Here is a 24,463-nt window from a genome sequence, read left to right as displayed (position 1 = left end):
TTTGGGCAGGAAATGAATCCACACTAGAGAGATCCTAGGGGAGAATTTAGGAAAGATTCGAGAGCATTTGTGGTTAATTTCCAAATCACAATGACTATATAGGCTGCAATTAAAACTTCAGTTGGTAAAGTGGAATGCCAGATAAATTATAAGGAATTACCAAATTAACAATTCTCTTCAGGCCAAAGTTAGAAAGATTTTATGTAACCGTGGAAAAATTTTATAATTGAGGACGCTATGAGTTTGGATCGTCATGGTGGGAGAAATAATTTTTTTCAACCCACGCTTCAGCTTTTAAGACCTGTTAGAGGTAAATTAAAATTATGGAATCAGGAAATTAGTGTTTCCCAAATTTTTGTGAACATTATGAATATCATCATTAAATATGAGACCCATAGGATAGAAGAGTTGTCTAATGTGATGCAAGATTTACATCATTTTCTCACACCAAAACACAGGCATTTACTGTGATTGCCGAGAGAGAGTCAAGCATTCTGTCACTGGCAGTTTGGGAGTTAAGACCTGTGTTTCATTTTGGTCCCTTATTTATGTGTGGACTGTGTTGAATATTCAAGATTGGTCATGGTAAGAATGAACACCAACCTAGAAGAAGTATGGTAAGAACTGGTAAAGTGTGAAATGAATAATCATATTCATGTGATTTAAATTTATCGTGTGTTTGCACAGGGGAAACAATGTAAAATCAATGGGTTATCTCAGCATGCGAATTACAGTATATTCCTCTTGTCTGCTAATTTTGTCTCATGGGCTAAATATTAAAGTGTGAATAATAAGTGAATTGATAATAATTGTATGTTATAAGTGTATAGTGTTTTCTATAGATATACTATAAATGTAAGAATCTCTGAGAAGAAACATGTGAAATAACATTAAAGATTCTATAGTTATTAAATATTACTTCCTTTATGCTGAAAGCAATGGAGAAAATTCTGGATAAACATATCAGAAGAATGGTGCAACTGAACTCAACGTTACATGAAAATCAGTTTGCATATAGACCTGGCAGATCCACTGAAGCAACACTCCACCAGTTGGTTTGTAAACTAGAGGAAAGCCTAGAATATAAAGAAATTGCACTGGCAGCATTTCTAGATATAGAAGGAGCCTTCAGCAATACAACCTATGACTCTATGATCAAAGCATTGGAAAAGAGCAAAGTGAGTAAAACCGTCATCAAATGGATTAAATCCATGTTACACAGAAGGAAGATAAAAGCAACCCTGTTTGAAGAAACACTGATGGTTAGGGCCACCCGAGGCTGTGCTCAGGGAGGAGTTCTTTCGCCTCTGCTGTGGAACCTCGTGGTGAACAAAATCATAGCTATGCTCAATGAACAGGGTTTCTGTACACAAGGATACGCAGATGACCTAGTGATTGTGGTACGAGGTAAGGTGATGAGTGTTATCCAGGACCTCATGCAAAGATCACTCAACCTTGTGGAGAACTGGTGTCAGGAAAAACAACTATCAGTCAACCCGAAGAAGATAACTCTGGTCCCTTTTACAAGAAGGAGAAAATTAAATATTAAAGTGTGAAGTATGAGTTCATACAGATTAGCACAATCAGAGTGCTGGAATGCACAGTGCTCTTTGGGCAAAATATACATATGGAAGAACAGGCACTGCACCTAGGAATAGTGTTAGATAAAAATCTAACCTGGAATCCACATATAGAAAGGAACATAACCTGGGCCAGGATCTTGCTGTATGCATGTAAAAGCCGTTGGGAAGACATGGGGCCTAAGACCATCAATGGTAATGTGGATACATACAATGATCATTAGACCGTTGATGGCCTATGCTGCAATCATCTGGTAACAGAAAGTAAGTCAAGGAAAAGTGGGCAGTAGATTGGATAGCCTACACAGAATGGCACGCATAGCCATAACGGGGGCTATGAGAACCACGCCAACAGAAGCCTTGAATACTTTACTAGATCTCCCATCACTATGCAGTTTCATAAAAGGACATGCTAGAATGAGTTCATACAGATTAGCACAATCAGAGTGCTGGAATGCACAAAGACCCAATCTAGGACACTGTAAAATTAACAGAGTAATAACAGAGGAAGTTCTACACATGCCTTCTGATCATATGATACCAAAGTACAACTCTGAAAAACTGTTTGAGACCCAGATAATAAAAATAAAAAGACAGGGATATCAACAAATGGAATACTGAAAAAGAAGATATAGTGTGGTGGACTGATGGCTCAAAGACTGGGAATGGCACAGGGGGAGGGATCAAAGGGGGAAGACCTGAGAGATCAATCCAGATGAGCCTGGGCAAACACACTACAGTCTTTCAAGCTGAAATGATGGCTATCAAAAAATGTCTTGAAGAAAATCTGAAAATGAACTATAGGAATAAGAACATTTTCATTTTTATGGACAGCCAAGTGGCCATTAAGGCACCAGAGGCAGTCCAGATAATATCCAGAATTGTCCGGTATTACCACTCCTCCTGAAGCTCTCAAAGTACATTGTCAAAATAATATGGATACCGGGGCATGCAGGTATAGAAGGAAATGAAAAGGCAGATAAACTGGCCAGGAAAGGGGTAGAAACACATTTTTGTAGGCCCAGAACCTGTATACGGGATTGCCTATGGACAAGCCCAATACTACATAGGAAAATGGGTGCAGGAAAACTGGAAAAAATACTCAAGGATGCAGCCTTGCAAAGGAACTGATAAAAAGACCAAACAAGAAGCGTACTAAAGAACTGTTTGAAACTCAGCAGAGAAAATATAAGATGGGTAGTAAGACTGTTGACAGAATACTGCCATCTGAAGAAATGCCTACAAAGAATTGGAGTAATAAGAGACAATATATTGCACCCGTCATGCCGGGCTCAGCTCGGCCGGTGAGCGAAGATCTCTAGGGTGTAGATCGTTCGCTTATCGGCTGTGCGAAAATTTTAAAGTGCAGGGATAGATGATGAACTAGTGGCAAATGAGAGAAAACTAAATAGGTTTTACACATTTATTACAACTACTGCTCTTCATAAACTTCACAATAATTTACAAAATCTAGGTATTTTGTTTATATGATTAGTCTTCTTTTATGTCGTAGTCACATAGACACTTCATCGAAAAATCGAACAGCAAAAGGGCTGAATCTGCAAGTATAATATTTATATTTTAGTGGAAAATTAATTAAATAATTAATAATGATTGATTTGAGATGATCTCTCCCATTGATAATTTAAGAACTTGAAAATAAACTCCCTTCCTTCATAGATTTGATTTTAAACACATTTGAAAATGATCATTTTCATTCCTCTTTGAAAATTAAATAAAAATTTTTCTCTCATAAGATTATGGTTAAATCGTCTTCCTTGACCTTTAAATTAATTAATAAACTCAACTTTATAATTATTTAGTAGTTGCTCCCCACATAATAGCTCGGAACTTGACCTCATGTCAATCGTTGTTTATCCATTAATTGAAATAATTAATTAATTAACGCTTACAATTTGATTTTGTGAGTTCAATCCACTGACATGGCCTATACCTATTTATGTGTATTCATTAAATAAGATCCTATTCTTCCTTAAAAATGAATAAAATTCACTAAAGGTTTAAATTCATTCAAATGGTGAACCACTAAAGTCGGCGTAAATTAGGCCAAAAATTCCCACAAAATAACGAAGAGCATCATCACAAATATGGATTGGAAACTTACATTAAGCAAAGTACAGTCAAATCACACACACTACACTCACACAAAGATACACGGAAATATTATATACATATTTACACGAACGCTAGCCCTTGACTATTAATTTTTATGTTTAGACAAAGTTAGGAAAATTATTCTCATGATGACACTATCGTGGTGACCTCCTCTCATCAACTGGAAATGTGACTTAGCAATGACTATCACTTTATTAAGGAACACATTTATACGACGATGTTCAGAGAAAATTTACGAACACAAAATCATCCAAAAATCATCGATAAAATCGCTTAAACATAGGCCAGAATTAACATTCCGCGCACGCGGTTCATGAGCTACGATATTTATTTTTACTTCTCCACTACAATTGTGATTCTCGATTGATCTGCACTCACAACGAAGAAATTACATCAAGTAACATATCCTATTCTTAAATTGACTCACTAATGGATGCACAGCTCGACTGCTGAATTCAATAATATCCATCTATCAGTCAACTTATCATCACAACACAGCAAATATATAAAAAATTGTATCGGTCAGATACTGCCATTTCCCAGGCCTTAATTACAATAAATGAGCGCACATCAACCATTTTCAATAATAACTAATATTATGCTCATGACCTTAGGTGTTCTTTTACACGATAATTTAGTTAAATTATTTTTATTATTATTATTATTATTATTTTCCCTGGCCGCGCAAGATCATACGTGCGGAAGCTACTGCACAATAATATTTCAGATGACTCTATTGCACACAAAATTCAACCATACGTCGCATAAATGAAGAATGAACTCTGACATAATAGAATCCACGACTTTACTGTCCCATTTGATCTCATTTAAAGTCTAAAAATATTCAAATAGTCCTAGTTTAACGTTGAGGTCATTTTACATTTATTTCTCCTGCCACAATGAACTCGGGACAGTTGAAACACTTCTCGAAGACATCCACTCAAACAAACTAATAGGTTCAAATACTCACTCATCCTCAATCTACCATCACCAAGAAAGAAGAGATGGAAAAATTCTAACTAATAGAAAATTTCTAAACAAATAAGTAGAGGCTATGTCATTACAATTACATTACAAAAGGAAAGAAAGAATAACAAAGTTTAAATATTACTTGGTGGTGACTGTCGGCTGTAGAACTCGGGCTGATGACCTAGTGCATTATCACATTACGCACCATCGATCCTGGTCACGCCCGCCTGGACTGCCTTACATTTTACTCGTGCATTGGATACATGCTGGGGCGCTGGAAATCACACCATTCACCAAGAAAGAAGACTGGCATCCTGACTTGGACTCGAACTGGTGATCTCTTCTGTGGAATTTCTTGTGAAGCTGAAACTAAAAATCACGTCTAAGACAAGGCCCAAAACTCACACCGATGTTTGATAAGATGGTAAAGAAACTTAACTTTTGAAATCTGTCGAATTATAGGTGGGATCCGTAAATATCTGAACTGCAGTTGTTACAAGTTGTAGGCTCTGAATGACGAAGTTCCCTCAGCAAGTGAAGTGCGTCTTCTTCCGTCCGTAGTTGAAGCTAGAGTAATTCTCCACACGACGTGTTCAGAGGTAGAAATTTCTGAGTAAATTTTCCCTAGGAAAATCCATTATTCACTGTCTTAAGACAGGGGTGCGTCCTTTCCTCATAAGCGATTGGTTAATTTATTAACTTCGCACCAAATTAATCGCTTGATTGGCTGCCATAGTCAGACATCATGCACCTTCACAATTATCGATCGAGCACTTGACATACATTCTGCCTGGTCACGTGGCATTCACGGCTGATTTGAAGGTTATTTGGCTAGCTGTATCTGCGCTCTCCCCTCGTTTGTCCTTGAGTGGAATTCCCGGCCACCTGGTGTATCTCGCTTAGCCAGCTCGATGTGATACAACTCCCTTCCTGGTTCACAAAATAATATTTCAACACACAGTAGAAATAAAATATTTTCCAATAAATGATTTTTACCAATTTTGAAGGGGACAATATGTAGGAAATGCAATGAAGCAGAGGAATCAGCTGAACACATACTTTTCGAATGTGAGGCGTTGGGTAGAATCAGACTCTCCACTCTAGGACTACCAGGTGAAGAGAGAGAAAAAATCCAAGAAGACCCAATAAGAACAACCTGCAGCTTCGTGAAGGGAGCAGGTATATCTAGGTGGGAATGAAGGGAAAACATAGTAGCAAAAGATCTTAGAGGTCGACGCTAATTAGGAACTAATATTTAGAAGCCCCATGTTAAAAAAAATTAAGAAGTGCCAATGGAACTGCTTGCAGGCAGGTTTGCCATAGACCGAGAATTTATGATATCTGGGAATGTAGATACAAATATGAAAAATAAAAGTCCAAACATGGGAAGGTGTTAGTGATATAAAATGTGCTAACTCTGTGTTCTGTGAAATTGAGGTAACCATCAGCAGTCCCCAAGGAGATTGTCCACATCTGTTCAGAGCCAACAGCATGGTTTTGAGCTGGGAACTTACTGTGACTGTAGGAGGCTGCAGCCTCAAGCCAAACCTATTTAATTTAATATCCGGGAAGTGTATGATCAAATTCCATGCACACCCCTATCTAATATTCTGACACTGGAATGACTATAACTTGTGTGACTTGCTTGATTTTTCCTAGCGCAGAAAACGGAATGGCCCTTAAGATGAATAACATATCTGGGTCATATTATGAGACGTTGCCCAGAAACAAATAAATGTAGGAAAGGCCAGCTCCAAGGAATCATTTTGCTGCAGTTTTCGAGTCAAGTTGACAAGAGAAGTATGTTTGGTTGTCAAGTGAAGATAGGATTTTGGTATTCATGTTGAATCATGGGGAGAACATTACCATCATTAATACTTGAACTATTATATCAGATAGACTTTACTGGAATAATAAGAACTAGACATCATTTGAGTTAGTTATTGGACAACATTATATTTCATTCTGGAAGTAGGAGGAGAATATTAGAAGGTGTTTACATTAGACACTATATTGATAAATGCACTGCATAATTAGTAACCACCAAATAGCACAGTAGAGCCCACTAACTAATTTAGGAAGTCAGGGAGATAAGTACGAGTGATGAGTCAAGACACACTGGTGCTAACCAGTCTATTTTTCCTTGTGTGGGAGTGTTATAGTACTCAAGACAGTATATAACGAAGTGACCCTTGTTCTTTGCAGTTCTCACAGACACCTGGTGAAGAAAGGAAGGGTGAAATTTGGAGGATGTCCTTGCTAGCGAATAAATGGAACAACAGCTGCTGTGAACACTGCTATGATGGCTTAAGGCCCTATGGGGTCCTATCCGGGCCCGAGTCAATTACAGGTCATGGATGAGTACCCCTTTTATCTTTTATATCTTGATAATAATGACAAATGCCGTGGCCTTAATTATGGGGTACAGCCCCAGCATTTGCCTGTTGTGAAAATGGGAAACCAAGGAAAACAATCTTCAGGGCTGCCGACAGTGGGATTTGAACCCACTACCTCAAGATCACACCTGCGCGCCCCTAACCGCATGGCCAACTTGCCCGGTAGGGGCAAGTTTAGCAGCAAAATAATATATATTAAAATTCAGACATACTTAATAAAATGAATATGTAACATAAAAGTAAATAACTCAGAAATTAAAGCACAAATATTATGAATTATTCTTCTTCTTCTTCTTCTCCTCCTTCTTCTTCTTCTTCTTCTTCTTATTCTCCTTCTTCTTCTTCTTCTTCTTCTTCTTGGCCTTGGAATCTCAAAAATTCCAACACCTGTACAAATAAGATGTAAAATAAACCCACCTTTTGGCTATGATTGTTTAAGTGTCAATCTCTAGGGTCTGACACAGCGGTTAGCTGGTTCGTGTCCCATTGATGAAAAAGAATTCATCAGAATATTGGCTGGTAGGATAGGAGGAGTGGTGGTATGCAATTTCTAATCACTACAGTACATTCTTAGGTAAGAATGTTAGCAGGAGCAAGATACACCCCACTCCGTTTACGTCATACAGTGTCTACTTGTCAAAAATGGCCACTACCATTATAACTCTATCCTCCACTGACGAAGGAGGCAGCCAAACATTTTGGACCCATGTCTTTCTTTTATATGTACTCTGTCCATGCATTCTTATATGATAAGTCGCTATTCTCCATGTTATGTTCCTAGACCAAATCACTAGATTGTGAACAAAAAAGCCTGGATTCAATTCCAAACCTCTCTTCACTGTTCATGTGGAGTGAGAGCGTATGATGCTGCTGATGGTGATTTGTCCATTGGATGGTGACGTTAAGCCTTAGCAGACCACTTTGTGTTATTCAACAGGAGTAAGCTATATGCTGACACTGGGTTTCACCCTCTCCCTACTTCATCATCATCATCATCATCATCACACCCAGATGTGCAGGCCGCTGCCGGTCGTTCCACTAGAAAAACCTGCACCAGGCCTCTCCAGAGGCTACATAATATCACATCAAATTACATCAGATGCAAAATTTCCATTTTGATTTTTTAACATCAGTAGGTAAATCGTGTGCCCACTGTTTTCATTCCTTGCTCATAAACCACTTGTCTTGTGAAAGCCCGTATTTTTTCATTACAATATTCGTACATGCAGAAAGTTTCATCATCATGTGTTTCATTTACTTTCCTTCTTTTTTTTGTTTTGTTTGTATTGCAGCTTTGTTTTAGAAGTGTTGGGCTTCTCCAAATAAAGTTTTTGCTTGATAGATCTATGGATTTTTACTTTGTTTTGAACAGTTTCTTTCTTTTTCAGGGAGTGGCAGTGATTTCTTCTGAACTTTGTTGTTTTTACTACTGCTGAAAGCATCATCTGCCTCCTCTTTAGGAAGACATCAGTGACATTCACTTTTTGCTGGCTGTAGACAATTTCTTGTGCCTGTTAAAGGGGTCTTCTAAGTTATTTTCTTTATTGAATTTGAAGGCTAGCCTTCTGAATTCGATGCCTGAAGCTCACAGCATGTTCTCCTAGCATTTTTTTCATTCACTTAAATTGGCCTTGGGTATAGATACCTGGAGTGGAAATTTTCTGTCCATCCAATATTAGGAAATTGTTCTAGTCTATTCTATATTTCTAGAACACAGAAAGTAGGCTCTTCCTTTCTCTCCTATATTCTCATGTTGCATTCTTGAGTGCATCCTGATTGATTGTGTCCTGGGTTTGCCTTCTATATACATGGATCATTGAAGCCTATCTCAAATCAAATCAAATCAAAATCTCTTTATTTGCAAATGAGGTGTCTACCTCGGTGGCAAATGGTACACTAAAATACATTATTGTCAAGCACTAAGTATTAAATTAACAAGAGAAGATAATTTTCCTATAATACAATATTATACAATTTATGCTAACAATTTTTTCTATTAAACACACAGCTCATCCTCAATAAATTTATATTGTTTACATAATTCTACTTATAATATCTCCTGTACTTACAAACATAGTCAACTCATATACAGTACGTGGAATTACTTCAAATAATACTATACAACTGGTATAAGATTAAAATTTACATTGCATTTATTTATTTATTTATTTATTTATTTATTTATTTATTTATTTTTTACCCATTTTGGAACCAAAGTAGCATAACGACCTGCTGCGTCTTAACCAGAGCCCCTTTTGCCACCACTGTTCAGAGTTCCTGAAGGGCCTTCACAGCTACCATAGCGGTCCCAGGGCCTTCGAAGTCCCCACTGTACTTCACCCCTACAGGCAGTCCCCTACTTTGGCTGTCCAAACTCCTTAGACCAGGGGATGGAATTAATTTATTCACACACATTTTTTATTTACATTAACCGGCACTGGTCGAATGCCCTCTAACATTTCATTTATTTTCTCTGTTCCTGTTTATTCTCTTCTTGAATATCTGTACAGATTTTGGAAAAGGATCAAACACTACCCCTGGTAAACTGTTACCCCAATCGCTTCTGCTAAAATTCCTTCTAATTTTATATTTGTGGTCAGTCCTGCCGATATAATTATTTTCCAACTGAAGCCTCTCACGGATATCTCCCCATACTTCTTCTCCTGTATAGGCTCTATATAATCCTATAAGTCTAGTTTTCTCCTTTCTCTTACTTAAAGTTTCCCACCCAAGTTCCTTTAACATTTCTGATACACTATTCTTTCTCCTGAAATCCCCTGTTACAAATCTTGCTGCTTTCCTCTGCACACTATCTATTTCTTTTATTAGGTATTCTTGGTGAGGATCCCAAACACTAAAGACAATGGGTTGGGATATAGTACCATATCTGAAGTACTTGTTTAATTATTGTTTGCATGAAGGAACTGTACCAAATGAATGGAGAGTTGCTATAGTAGCCCCTGTATATAAAGGAAAGGGTGATAGACATAAAGCTGAAAATTACAGGCCAGTCAGTTTGACATGCATTGTATGTAAGCTTTGGGAAAGCATTCTTTCTGATTATATAAGACATGTTTGTGAAATTATTAACTGGTTTGATAGAAGGCAGTTTGGGTTTGGAAAGGTTATTCCACTGAAGCCCAACTTGTAGGATTCAGCAAGATATAGCAGATATCCTGGATTCAGGAGGTCAATTGGACTGTATTGCGATTGACCTGTCTAAGGCATTTGATAGGGTAGATCATGGGAGACTACTGGCAAAAATGAGTGCAATTGGACTTGACAAAAGAGTGACTGAAAGGGTGGCTTTGTTTCAAGAAAACAGAACTCAGAGAATTAGAGTAGGTGAAGCTTTATCTGTCCCTGTAAAAATTAAGAGGGGAATTCCTCAAGGCAGTATTATTGGACCTTTATGTTTTCTTATATATATAAATGATATGTGTAAAGAAGTGAAATCAGAGATAAGGCTTTTTGCAGATGATGTTACTCTGTACAGAGTAATAAATAAGTTACAAGTTTGTGAGCAACTGCAAAATGACCTCGATAATGTTGTGAGATGGACGGTAGGCAATGGTATGGTGATAAACCGGGATAAATGTCAGGCTGTGAGTTTCACAAATAGGAAAACTCCTCTCAGTTTTAATTACTGCGTTGATGGGGTGAAAGTTCCCTTTGCGGATCATTGTAAATACCTAGGTATTAATATAAGGAAAGATCTTCATTGGGGTAATCACATAAATATGATTGTAAATAAAGGGTACAGATCTCTGCACATGGTTATGAGAGTATTTAGGGGTTGTAGTAAGGATGTAAAGGAGAGAGCTTATTTGTCTCTGGTGAGACCCTAACTAGAGTATGGTTCCAGTGTATGGGACCCTTACCAGGATTTCTTGATTCAGGAACTGGATTTGTTCTGGGTGATTTCCGACAAAAGAGTAGCGTTACAAAAATGTTGCAAAGTTTGGGCTGGGAAGACTTGGGAGAAAGGAGACGAGCTGCTCGACTAAGTGGTATGTTCCGAGATGTCAGTGGAGAGATGGCGTGGGAGGACATCAGTAGACGGATAAGTTTGGATGGTGTCTTTAAAAGTAGGAAAGATCACAATATGAAGATAAAGTTGGAATTCAAGAGGACAAATTGGGGCAAATATTCGTTTATAGGAAGGGGAGTTAGGGATTGGAATAACTTAGCAAGGGAGATGTTCAATAAATTTCCAATTTCTTTGCAATCATTTAAGAAAAGGCTAGGAAAACAACAGTAGGAAATCTGCCACCTGGGCAACTGCCCTAAATGCAGATCAGTAGTGATTGAAATAGTGATTGAAATTGAAATTGATAGGTTACCTAGGAAAATAATGGAGGGTAAGAGAAGTACAGGGAGACCAAGATGACAATGGTTATACTCAGTTTCTAATGATTTATAGATAAGAGGTATAGAACTAGATGAGGCACAGCACTAGTTGCAAATAGAGGATTGTGGTGACATTTAGTAAATTCACAGACGCTTGCAGACTGAACACTGAAAGGTATAACGGTTTGCAATGATGATGTATGTATGGGCCAATGGGCAATAACAACATTTACAATAAGATACAAAATTTGAAAACTAGAAAAGCAGCTGGAATTTATGAGATTTTGGGGTATATACTAAAGACGATGGGTTGGGATATAGTACCACATCTGAAGTACTTATTTTATTATTGTTTGCATAAAGAGCTATACCAAATGAATGGAGCATTGCTATAGTATGCTATGATAGAAAGGAAGGTCTTAAAAGTAGGACTATTAGGCAGTACCATATGGCTGATAAAGCAGGTATGAGGCAGTTTCTAAAAAGTAACTATGATCAGTGGAAAACGGTAAATAAAAATGTAAACAGACCCTGGGATGGGTTTAAAGAAATTGTTTAGGAATGCAAAACCAGGTTTGTACCTTTAAGGGAGGTAAGGAATGGTAAAGACCCACCTTATTATAATAGAGAAATAAAGAGACTAAGAATGAGGTGCAGACTGGAAAGAAATAGAGTTAGAAATGGCTGTGGAAGTAAGGAGAAATTGAAGGAACTTACTAGAAAATTGAATCTAGCAAAGAAGGCAGCTAAGGATAACATGATGGCAAGCATAATTGGCAGTCATACAAATTTTAGTGAAAAATGGAAGGATATGTTTAGGTATTTTAAGGCAGAAACAGGTTCCAAGAAGGACATTCCAGGAATAATTAATGAACAAGGAGAGTGTGTATGTGAGGATCTTCAAAAGGCAGAAGTATTCAGTCAGCAGTATGTAAAGATTGTTGGTTACAAGGAAAATGTCTAGATAGAGGAGAAGACTAAGGCCAATGAAGTATTAAAATTTACATATGATAACAATGACATTTACAATAAGATACAAAAGTTGAAAACTAGAAAAGCAGCTGGAATTGATCAGATTTCTGGGGATATACTAAAGACAATGGGTTGGGATATAGTACCATATCTGAGGTACTTATTTGATTATTGTTTGGTCGGAGGAGCTATACCAGATGAATGGAGAGTTGCTATTGTAGCCCCTGTGTATAAAGGAAAGGGTGATAGACATAAAGCTGAAAATTACAGGCCAGTAAGTTTGATATGCGATGTATGTAAGCTTTGGGAAGGCATTCTTTCTGATTATATTAGACATGTTTGTGAAATTAATAACTGGTTCGATAGAAGGCAGTTCGGTTTTAGGAAAGGTTATTCCACTGAAGCTCAACTTGTAGGATTCCAGCAAGATATAGCAGATACCTTGGATTCTGGAGGTCAAATGGACTGTATTGCGATTGACCTGTCTAAAGCATTTGCTAGGGTGGATCATGGGAGACTACTAGCAAAAATGAGTGCAATTGGACTAGACAAAAGAGTGACTGAATGGGTTGCTATATTTCTAGAAAATAGATCTCAGAGAATTAGAGTAGGTGAAGCTTTATCTGACCCTGTAATAATTAAGAGGGGAATTCCTCAAGGCAGTATTATCGGACCTTTATGCTTTCTTATATATATAAATGATATGAGTAAAGGAGTGGAATCTGAGTTAAGGCTTTTTGCGGATGATGTTATTCTGTATAGAGTAATAAATAATTTACAAGATTCTGAGCAACTGCAACGTGACCTTGAAAATGTTGTGAGATGGACAGCCGGCAATGGTATGTTGATAAATGGTGTTAAAAGTCAGGTTGTGAGTTTCACAAATAGGAAAAGTCCTCCCAGTTTTAATTACTGCATTGATGGGGTGAAAGTTCCTTTTGGGGATCATTGTAAGTATCTTGGTGTTAATATAAAGAAAGATCTTCATTGGGGTAATCACATAAATGGGATTGTAAATAAAGGGTACAGATCTCTGCACATGGTTATGAGGGTGTTTAGGGGTTCTAGTAAGGATGTAAATAAGAGGGCATATAAGTCTCTGGTAAGACCCCAACTAGAGTATAGTTCCAGTATATGGGACCCTCACCAGGATTACCTGATTCAAGAATTGGAAAAAATCCAAAGAAAAGCAGCTCGATTTGTTCTGGGTGATTTCCGACAAAAGAGTAGCGTTACAAAAATGTTGCAAAGTTTGGGTTGGGAAGAATTGAGAGAAAGATGTGCTGCTCGACTAAGTGGGATGTAATACCAATATAAATGGTCCGTTATTGGACATTATAAATTTTCTCATTCGGAACAAATGTTTCAGGTTCCCTATGGGAATCAACATCTATATCATCATAAGTGGGATGTTCCGAGCTGTCAGCGGAGAGATGGCGTGGAATGACATCAGTAGACGAATAAGTTTGAGTGACGTTTATAAAAGTAGGAAAGATCACAATATGAAGATAAAGTTGGAATTCAAGAGGACAAACTGGGGCAAATATTCATTTATAGGAAGGGAAGTTAGGGATTGGAATAACTTACCAAGGGAGGCGTTCAATAAATTTCCAATTTCTTTGAAATCATTTAGGAAAAGGCTAGGAAAACAACAGATAGGGAATCTGCCACCTGGGCAACTGCCCTAAATGCAGATCAGGGTGGGTGGGTCGGTGGGTGGGTGGGTAGGTAGGTAGGTAGGTAGGTAGGTAGGTAGCCCCTGTGTATAAAGGAAAAGGTGATAGACATAAAGCTGAAAATTACAGGCCAGTCAGTTTGACATGCATGAGTTTTGGAAAGGTTATTCCACTGAAGCTCAACTTGTAGGGCTCCAGCAAGATATAGCAGGTATCTTGGATTCAGGAGGTCAAATGGACTGTATCGTGATTGACCTATCTAAGGCATTTCATGAGAGATTACTAGGCAAAAATGAGTGCAATTGGACTAGACAAAAGAGTGACTGAATGGGTGGCTATATTTTTAGAAAATACTTCTCAGAGAATTAGAGTAGGTGAAGCTTTATCTGACCCTGTAATAATTTTTTTTTTTTTGCTATTTGCTTTACGTCGCACCGACACAGACAGGTCTTTTGGCGACGATGGGACAGGAAGGGGCTAGGGTTGGGAAGGAAGCAGCCGTGGCCTTAATTAAGGTGCCTGGTGTGAAAATGGGAAACCACGGAAAACCATCTTCAGGGCTGCCGACAGTGGGGTTCGAACCTACTATTTCCCGAATACTGGATATTGGCCGCACTTAAGCGACTGCAGCTATCAAGCTCGGTCCTATAAAAATTAACCCTGTATTCCATAGAGTTGCCATCAGCCAAAATGTAATTTTCACCTTTGTAAATGAATACAGATTGTGGACAGAGTTAATTTTATGGCACACCTTCAACTGTACAATCAATCAATAACTCATCCCAGTGATGCCGTGTGTGTGTGTACGTGCGTGCGTGCGCACTCCCATTATAGCAAACCACATCACATACGAGTGTTAAGTTATTAGCCCCAGTTAATAATTGTGGGCATGTCTAAGACACTGAATGCAAGTTGAAATTTAATCTTGAAATTTTCTTCACCAAATGGAAACAAAACATAATTCATGCAGTAGAGGGTTAAGAGGGGAATTCCTGGACCTTTATGTTTTCTTTTATATACATATACCCCGGGTGGGTGGGAAGTAGCTCCCTAGGTTTAAATGTCCAGAAGTTTTATAACTGTTGAGATTTATTATTGAAAGTTGTTTCTTTTTGTACGGTATCTCTGAGAATACCCTGACCTGCAGCAGCATCTTCTTGCAGTGAACGACGAGATGGCAGGAAGGTTGACTTTAAAAGAGCGTGCCCAGGTTGCTTCGCGGTTTGAAGTGTGGCGATCTGTAGCCCTTGTTCAGCGATGGTGGCGGGGTGTTCATGGTCCTCATGCCACACTTGATGCTAAAACCATTAGGAATTGTTACACCAAGCTAATGACAACTGGGTCAGTTGTGGATAAACCAAGAAGAGGACGATCTTCAGTAGCGTGATCGCCAGAAAATGTAGCAGCAGGGAGGGAGTTATTCACTCGCAGTCCTGGTAAATCATCATGCCAGACAGCTCGTGAGAGTGGAATCAGCAGGCATACAGTGCATGTTTTGTTAAAGAAGGATCTTGTCTGGAGACCATGGAAGCCCCATTATGTTCAGGAGTTATCGGTGAAGACGATTGGCCAGATCTGTTCAAAAATATGATGTTCCTGTATGTTTACGTCGTTTGGTCGACAACGCAGCGGCACATGTGGAATTTCAGTGTGGTACACATTCTCATGGTCCTGAGAACCGAACACAACTTGTTCTGTGTGAAAATATTCATTAACAAAAACTTATGGACATTTAAAACTAGGGAGCTACTTCCCACCTACCCTGTAAGTAAAGAAGTGGAATCACATATAAGGCTTTTGCAGATGATGTTATTCTGTATAGAATATTACATAAGTTACAAGGTTGTGAGAAACTGCAAAATGACCTTGATGAAATGTCGTATGGCTTTTAGTGCCGGGATATCCCAGGATGGGTTCAGCTAGCCAGGTGCAGGTCTTTCTATTTGACGCCCGTAGGCGACCTGCGCGTCGTGATGAGGATGAAATGATGATGAAGACAACACATACACCCAGTCCCCGTGCCATTGGAATTAACCAATTAAGGTTAAAATCCCCGACCTGGCCGGGAATCGAACCCGGGACCCTCTGAACCGAAGGCCAGTACGCTGACCGTTCAGCCAACGAGTCAGACAATGACCTTGATAATGTTGTGAAATGGACAGTAGGCAATGGTATGATGATAAACAGTGTTAAATGGTTGTGATTTTCACAAATAGGAAAAGTCCTCTCAGTTTTAATTACTGTGTTGATGGGGTGAAAGTTCCTTTTGGGAATCATTGTAAGTACCTAGGTGTTAATATAAGGAAATATCTTCATTGGAGTAATCACATAAATGGGATTGTAAATAAGGGGGTACAGATCTCTGCACATGGTTATGAGGGTATTTACAGGTTGTAGTAATGATGTAAAGTAGAGGGCATATAAGTCTCTGGTAAGATCCCCAACTACAGTATGGTTCCAGTGTATGGGACCCTCACCACGATTATTTGATTCAAGAACTGGAAAAAATCCAAAGAAAAGCAGCTCAATTTGTTCTGAGTGATTTTCGACAAAAGAGTAGCGTTACATAAATGTTGCAAAGTTTGGGCTGGGAAGACTTGGGAGAAAGGAGACGAGCTGCTCAACTAAGTAGTATGTTCCACCTAGGCGACCGCCCTAAGATCAGTATTGATTGATTGATTGCCACCTGGGCGACTGTCCTAAATGCAGATCAGGACTGATTGCCACCTGGACGACTGCCCTAAATTCAGATCAGGGTGGGTGGGTGGGTGGGTCGGCTGACTGGCTGCCTGGCTGGCTGGCTGGCTGGCTGGCTGGCTGGCTGGCTGGCTGGCTGGTTGGTTGGTTCCGAGCTGTCAGTGTTGAAGTGGTGTGGAATGACATAAGTAGAGGAATAAGTTTGAGTGGTGTCTTTAGAGGTAGGAAAGATCAAAATATGAATACAAAGTTGGCATTCAAGAGGTATTTATAGGAAGGCGAATTAGGGATTGGAATAACTTACCGAGGGAGATTCAATAAATTTCCAATTTCTTTGCAATCATTTAAGAAAACATTAGGAAAACAACGGATAGGAAATCTGCCCCCTGGGCTACTGGCCTAAATGCAGATCAGTAGTGATTGATCCTTGATTGTTCCTTCCATACAGAAATAAAAATTTAAAAGATATAAGGGAGATTTTCATTTTCGTATCACTAACTATGAGAAATAAAATGACAAGATAGTCCAACTTTTCAATACAGTGCATCAAGGAAATAATATTACATCAGTCTTGGGACTAGTTTCAGCCACTTAATAGCCATCTTCAGTCAAATAAAAATAAAACACATGTATAACAGGCAAAGACAATGTTGCAGGAATAATTATAACATTAAAATACATATAATAACTAATGGTTATTATCTGTCCGGCCCTATGATGCAAGGGGCAACGCTTCCGCCTGTCACCCGGCTGGGTCAGGGGTTTTTAATTGTAATGATTAATATCTTTGGCCTGCAGACTGGGTGTTTGTGATGTCCTTAATCTTCCTTTCCTCACACACAACATTCCACACTACCGCCATTCCAATTACACGCAGTTTCATACAATATGTTGCCAGTACGGGCAAAAGATCCACATGGGTGGACGTCCCGAACAAATAGCACTTTTTTTTTAAATGGTTATGACCTTCTTGTCATAATATGATGTCTTTAAGTTGAGACCAGTGAGTAGATGGAGATGACAGAACGGAAGACTGTACTGTGTATTCATTTATTTCTATGAAATAAGGCTCAGCGAGGGAAGCCACTATCATGAGTGTGAAGGTAAATGGACCTGTGTTAATGTTCGCTGTTGTGAGTATCGTCCTGCTGTTGAATACTGTTAAGCTGTTTATTTGTTCATTCCATGAGACTCTGTGAATTACTGGACTGTCTGTGGAATCGAACCAACGAACAGTCATCGTGTGTTGTGTAGCCAGTGGCACTGTGTTCCAATACAGCTGTCTACACACAGCTGCTGTACGAGATGACTGGACTTGGGGAAAGTGAATGTAGGGGTTAGCCATCCCCAGGTAACAACGGGCCGGACCACCTGTGGGGCCATAAGGAAGGGGGACTTGCGAATAGACTTGTAATTAGTAAGTGTGGCCATTCGTAACTGGTTAGAATTGTGTGTGCTTTAATATGTGTGTGCGCATTTATTGGGTCATCCTGAAATAAATTAGAGTAATGAAACATACGAAGTTTTATTCGTAAGAAAGTGGTGTCAGAAGTTAGAATAGACCCCATGCATGATACATCATTGGAATCAGCGGACCAGATACTGCAGGTTTCAATCCCCACCGGGAACATTCCAGAACATCGGTATACAGTGAATGCACACTCACATAAATCTATTTTTCATCTTTTGTTAATTACTGCATGCCAGTTGAGACCAAATGCCACACGAAAAAGGAGGTGCAGTTAAATGAACTCTTTGATATGATAAAGAAGACAGAGGAGAAGATGGAAGAAAAACTATAAGAAGATGGATGTAAGCCAAGAAAGGAGAGTTGAAAGCCAGAAAAGGATGATAAAGGAAATAAAAAAGGCGGTCAGAAGAAGTTGGAAGGTGATGACCAAGAGAAGATATAAGATGGTCAGAAGAAGATGGAAGACGTCCATAAGATGATGAAAAAAGGCCAAAAGATGACTGACGATGACCAGACTAAGAAGGAGGATGGCCAGAAGAAGTCAGAAGACCACCAGGAGAAGACGAGAGATGGTCAGAAGAAGATGGAGAAGACCAGAAAAAGAAGGAAGACTGACATAAGGTGCTAGAAGACGGCCGAGAGAAGACTGAAGTCGGCCATAATAAAATGGAGGATGGTCAGAAGAAGTCGGAAGACCACCAGGCGAAGAAGGAAGATGGAAGACGACCAGAAAAGGACAGGAGATGGCCAGAAGATACTGGAAGACGGCCGAAAGAAGACTGAAGATGACCAGAATAAGATGGAGGACGGCCAGGAGAAGATGGAAGATGGAAGATGGCCAGAAGGAGATGGAGGACGACCAGAAGAAGACAGGGAATGGCCAGAAGAAGATGAGTGACGGACAGAAAAATATCGACGAGGGTCTACGCGAGATAAAGCATGTTCCACAGGTCGACGCTCTGTCACGTAGACCTTGTCCAGAAGACTGCGAGTTCTGTTCTTGGAGGGAGGCCGAGCACGAAATTTCCTGCCGAGTGATCACCGTGGGGTTTGAAGGAAACTGAAGCCATTACGCCTGAATGGAAATGCAGAGGGACGGGGATCGTCGCCTTCCCTTGGTCCCCTTGGCGTACCAGTCCGCAGTGCACGAGGCCACGAGATCTATTCCAGCGAGGAAACTGTATGAAAGAGAGCAGCGCCTTTCGACAGATGTAGGGTTCAGCCTATCTGAGGACCATCTGCCCTGACCGATAGGTCCTGCCTGGATCTGACAATGAGACCAGATGATGTACACGCCGCTGTCCGGGAGAGTACGAGCACAGAGAGCGACCGAGTGAAGGCGTTGTACAACCGACGAGGGGACACCATCGGAAATCATGAGAACAACCTAGAATGCCTATATAATTCCATAAGGAAGAAATGCTTGTCTCTGAAGCTTTGGAGGACATGGAAACGGCCTTAACATGTTCTGAGAGGAATAAATGACATCAGCTACCGAATAAGACCGAGGCCAAGGTGCAAGATGAAGGTGGTACATCTAGATCGACGGGTGCCAGACCGAAGAACAGCTGAGAAGGTAACTGATCAGGACGATCAGCTCTTGAAGCGGGGTAATGTTACATACCAGCCCCGTGGTAGTCCCTTGCGGTACTTCCAGGAAGGGGGTAGTGACTCACATGACGTGGGATCTCCCAGACAGCTTGTAGGGTGGGGCCGGCCTTTCCGTGTATTGTTCCCATTGGCAGGCTTGCCTGTGAGTTTCTTGGAGATTCAACGGGAATGTTCTGCCTCTGATGACCTCGCAAAAATTCTGGCTGAAATCACCCGAGCTATAAAAAGGGAGGCTAGCCGTGGACAGTCAGTGTTGGACTTGGACTCAGTGTTGGACTACGTGTGAGACTGTGTGTGTTGGGATTCGGTGGCTGGGCTGAGGGCGACAAAATTGTTGGCTGTCACTAGTGTCCCACCGAGGTCTGAACCAGGAGCTGTTGTTGTTGTGTCGGAGAGACCAGTGAGTAGGAGGAGACAACAGAATGGAAGACTGTACTGTGTGTTTGTGTATTTCTGTGAAGTGATGCTCAACGAGGGAAGCCACTATCGCGAGTGTGAAGGTAAATGGACCTGTGTTAATATTCGCTATTATGAGTATCGTCCTGCTGCTGAATATTGTTGAGCTATTTAGTTGTTCACTGCATGAGACTCTGTGAATTACTTGACTATCTGTGGAATCTAACCAACGAACAGTCATCGTGTGTTGTGTAGCCAGTGGCACTGTGTTCGAATCCAGCAGTCTACACACAGCTGCTGTATGAGTTGACTGGACTTGGGGAAGTGAAAGTAAGGATTAGCCGTCCCCAGGTAACAATGGGCCGGACCGCCTGCGGTGCCATAAGGAAGGGGGACTTGCAAATAGACTTGTAATTAGTAGGCCTAAGTATGGCCATTCGTAACTGGTTAGAATTGTGTGTGCTTAAATATGTATGTGCGTATTTATTGGGTCATCCTGAAATAAATTAGAATAATGAAACAGACAAAGTTTTATTCGTAAACTCGACAACAACTGGTTAGACTGGTCAACTCCATGCATCACCTCCGTTGCACCCGGATATTGTTTTCGAAGTATCGAGTAGAATATCCGGTACGCAAGTCTTAAAACCATACGATTCTACAGCAAAACCAGTCTGATTGGGAGTCCTGCTCCATAACATCGCACCACTTAACATAGGGCAGTTTGGATTTCCCTATTCTGAATCCACAGGATGTTGACTTTCTGTATTCTATGTCCCTATTCACCATTGTGTGTACGACACGTGATCTCGTCAAATTTTATTGCATGTCGATGTTAGTACAACTTACTGTACATACACTAAAACAAAAAACCAAACCCCATGGCACTACAGCCCTTGAAGGGCCTTGGCCTACCAAGCGACCGCTGCTCAGCCCGAAGCCTGCAGATTACGAGGTGTCGTGTGGTCAGCACGACGAATCCTCTCGGCCGTTATTCTTGGCTTTCTAGACCGGGTACTGTACATACACTACATACCTGATATTCTTTTGGCTGATATTCCGTCCACGGCAATTTTGGAGACGGGCCAGATGAAAATGCACGAACATTTTTCCACCATGAATGTACTGAAAATATTGTTTACATTCAATAATATTGGCTTCTGGAGGGACAGCTATTTACTGTTAGATCATTACATAATAATAATAATAATAATAATAATAATAATAATAATAATAATAATAATAATAATAATAATAATAATAATAATAATAATAATAGAATACATACATACCAAAATAGTACGTCCGCATGTTGGCCTGAGTGACTACCTTCATGCAAACTGGAGTGATGATCTCTGCGACTATTATTAGTACAGTATAAGCAAGTGTGGGAATTACAGAATGACCTCTGCCACTGTTTATCTCACAAAGTGACATGAATAATACATCCAATGTCCATCGAAACAAACAACCAACAAGTGCGGTACCGTATCCCAAAAGCAAGTAGGTACCGTTCTAGGCAAGTGAGGAGATTGTAGCAATATGTAATCGATATTTTTACTTCGGGACTCGCAGTGATCAATGTCGCAGTTTGCATATAAATATGCATCAACATACAATATAAATACGAGGCTTGTTCAAGAAATAAACGAACTTTGAAAATAACTCTTTAGAGGGCTTACCCGAAGCCTAGTTAACTTGATCCTTCGAAGTAGTCTACTCCCCTCCTCTATTAATACAATGCTCCAACATCGTCCGTGTTCACTTACAGGAGCGACGGTCCTGGTAGGCAATTTGGAGGATAACACCTGCGATTTCAGTTTGATCTTTTCAACTGACTGAATTCGTCGTCCTTTCAAAGTGAATTTCAGTTTTGAAAACAGGAAAAAGTCTTCCGAGGCCAAGTGAGGTGGTAATAATACTAATTGCATACCGGTAGCGATGCACGACTTGTGTTTTATGGTGGATGCACCAAGAGTTGTTTCTCCACCAGTGTGGCATTTTCTACAGACATCTGTAGGAATTCATGATGCACAACACCGTAGATTTTTTTTTTCTAGTTGCTTTACGTCGCACCGACACAGATAGGTCTTACGGCGACGATGGGGCAGGAAAGGCCTGGGAATGGAAAGGAAGCGGCCGTGGCCTTAATTAAGGTACAGCCCCAGCATTTTCCTGGAGTGAAAATGGGAAACCACGAAAAACCATCTTCAGGGCTGCCGACAGTGGGTTTCGAACCCACTATCTCCCGGATGCGAGCTCACAGCTGCGCGTTCCTAACCGCACGGCCAACTCGCCCGGTCGTAGATTTTTTAAAAGACCGTCAACAAAACCGATTTTTTTCGGTGTCGTTGATTTTCCTCCACACAATTGTGTGTTTACCTAAAGTCTCCGCCGGCTTAAATTTCAAACAAGCCTCGTATAAATTTCTGCTGGTGTGCCATTTCATTCCATACCGAGACCATTTCTGTTTTTGGTATTTGTTAACGATCTTTACTGCAACATCCCCGGTAGAGCAGTTTGATATGCAGATGGCACGACACTCCTTGCCACTCAAAAAGATCCTTTCAGGATTAAAAGAAAAAATGAAAGATGTGATTGGAAATGCTAAGTCTTGTTTTATACTTAACTAGCAGTTACCCGCGGCTTCGCTCGCGTGGATTTCGTAAAATAATAAAAGTAATCGTTAATCGGTAGGCTACTGTACTAAGACATTGTCTGAAAATGCCCTAAAGTATAAACATTTACCGACTCATTGAGTTTCATTTACCCCGGAAACTCTGTGTAAACCACGTTTGTGTTATTGTCATTTGGGGCTAAGATGAGCATGCAACAGAGAACTGTATATATCTCCACGTCGTAACATTTTCAGTTTTAGAGATAGCTGTAAGAACCCCCATAAAAGGAATTCAACCCCTTTATCAGTCCTTCCCACTTTCCGAAAACAAAAACAAATATATGTCCCTTTACTTTTAATGGAGATTCCAAATACTAATTTTCGCGTCTGTAACATCATCAGTTTGTGAGATACAAGCATCCTCATTCACTTCCTTTTTCCAATTCTTTTCACCCCCTGTTAATTGCCTTTTCCGAAAACAAAAAGTACGTGTTCCTGTATTTTTAAAGGACTTTCCAAATACCAAGTTTAATATCTCTAACGTGTTAAGTTTTTGACATATACTGTAGATATACCGGTACTCATTTTCAAAATTCATCCACTTTTTCAATTCTTTTCAACCCCTTAAGGGATTTTCCGAAAACAAAAAATTCGCGTTTATTTATAAAGGAGCTGCTAAATTCCAATTATCACGACTGTAACATCTTCAGTTTTCGAGATATGTGTCCTCTAAAAGGAATTCAATTCCTTTTCACCCCCTCCCCCAAATTTATTTTCCCCCTAAAATGCGCGTTTCTTTATTTTAAAGGAGATTCCAAATACCAATTTGCACGTCTGTATCAACTTAGTTTTCATAAGATATAAGTATTCTCATACAATAATTCAATAATTTTTTTTTCAATTCTTTCACCCCCCCTTAATTGGATTTTTGGAAATCAAAGGAATATGTGTTACTTTACTTTTAAAGGGATTCCAAACACCAATTTTCATGTCTGCAACATCTTTAGTTTTTGAGATATAAGTAGACTCATACAAATACTTTAACATTTTTTTCAATTTTTTTTCCACCCCCGCCTAAGTGGATTTTCTGAAAACAAAAGAATATACATTTCTTTCTGAGATTCCAATCACCAATTTTTGCGTCTGTAACGTCTTCAGTTTTTGAGATATCAATATCCCAATAAAAAGTATTCAGCCCACTTTTCAGTCCTTTCTACCCGCCCCTCTCCACCAAGTGGTTTTCCGAAAACAAAACAAAAAACAAAAAATACGTGTTTTTTATTTTTGAAACGGATTCAAAATACCAATTTTCACTTCTGTAACATGTTAAGTGTTTGAGATATACTGGAGGTATGCTCATTCTAAAACTTCACTCCACCGGGCGAGTTGGCCGTGCGCGTAGAGGCGCGCGGCTGTGAGCTTGCATCCGGGAGATAGTAGGTTCGAATCCCACTATCGGCAGCCCTGAAAATGGCTTTCCGTGGTTTCCCATTTTCACATCAGGCAAATGCTGGGGCTGTACATTAATTAAGGCCACGCCCACTTCCTTCCCACTCCTAGGCCTTTCCTATCCCATCGTCGCCATAAGACCT

At 39.8% G+C, this 24,463-nt stretch overlaps 1 protein-coding gene across 1 annotated transcript in view; it reads right to left on the bottom strand.

Annotated features, from left to right (window-relative positions):
- LOC136867476 (alanine--glyoxylate aminotransferase 2, mitochondrial) overlaps positions 1-21,753 on the bottom strand; it is a 143,490-nt gene extending 121,737 nt beyond the window's left edge. The window contains exons 1-2 of the mRNA XM_067144688.2: positions 21,547-21,753; positions 21,291-21,379 (exon numbers count right to left, since the gene is read on the bottom strand). Coding sequence (XP_067000789.2) covers positions 21,291-21,379; positions 21,547-21,691 — 234 coding nt within the window. The 5' untranslated portion in view covers positions 21,692-21,753. The remainder of the gene's footprint in view (positions 1-21,290; positions 21,380-21,546) is intronic.
- Between the last annotated feature and the right edge of the window lie 2,710 nt (positions 21,754-24,463).

Source organism: Anabrus simplex, chromosome 1, assembly GCF_040414725.1.
Source record: "Anabrus simplex isolate iqAnaSimp1 chromosome 1, ASM4041472v1, whole genome shotgun sequence".
NCBI lineage: Eukaryota > Metazoa > Arthropoda > Insecta > Orthoptera > Tettigoniidae > Anabrus > Anabrus simplex.
This window is presented reverse-complemented; position numbering and strand designations above follow the sequence as displayed.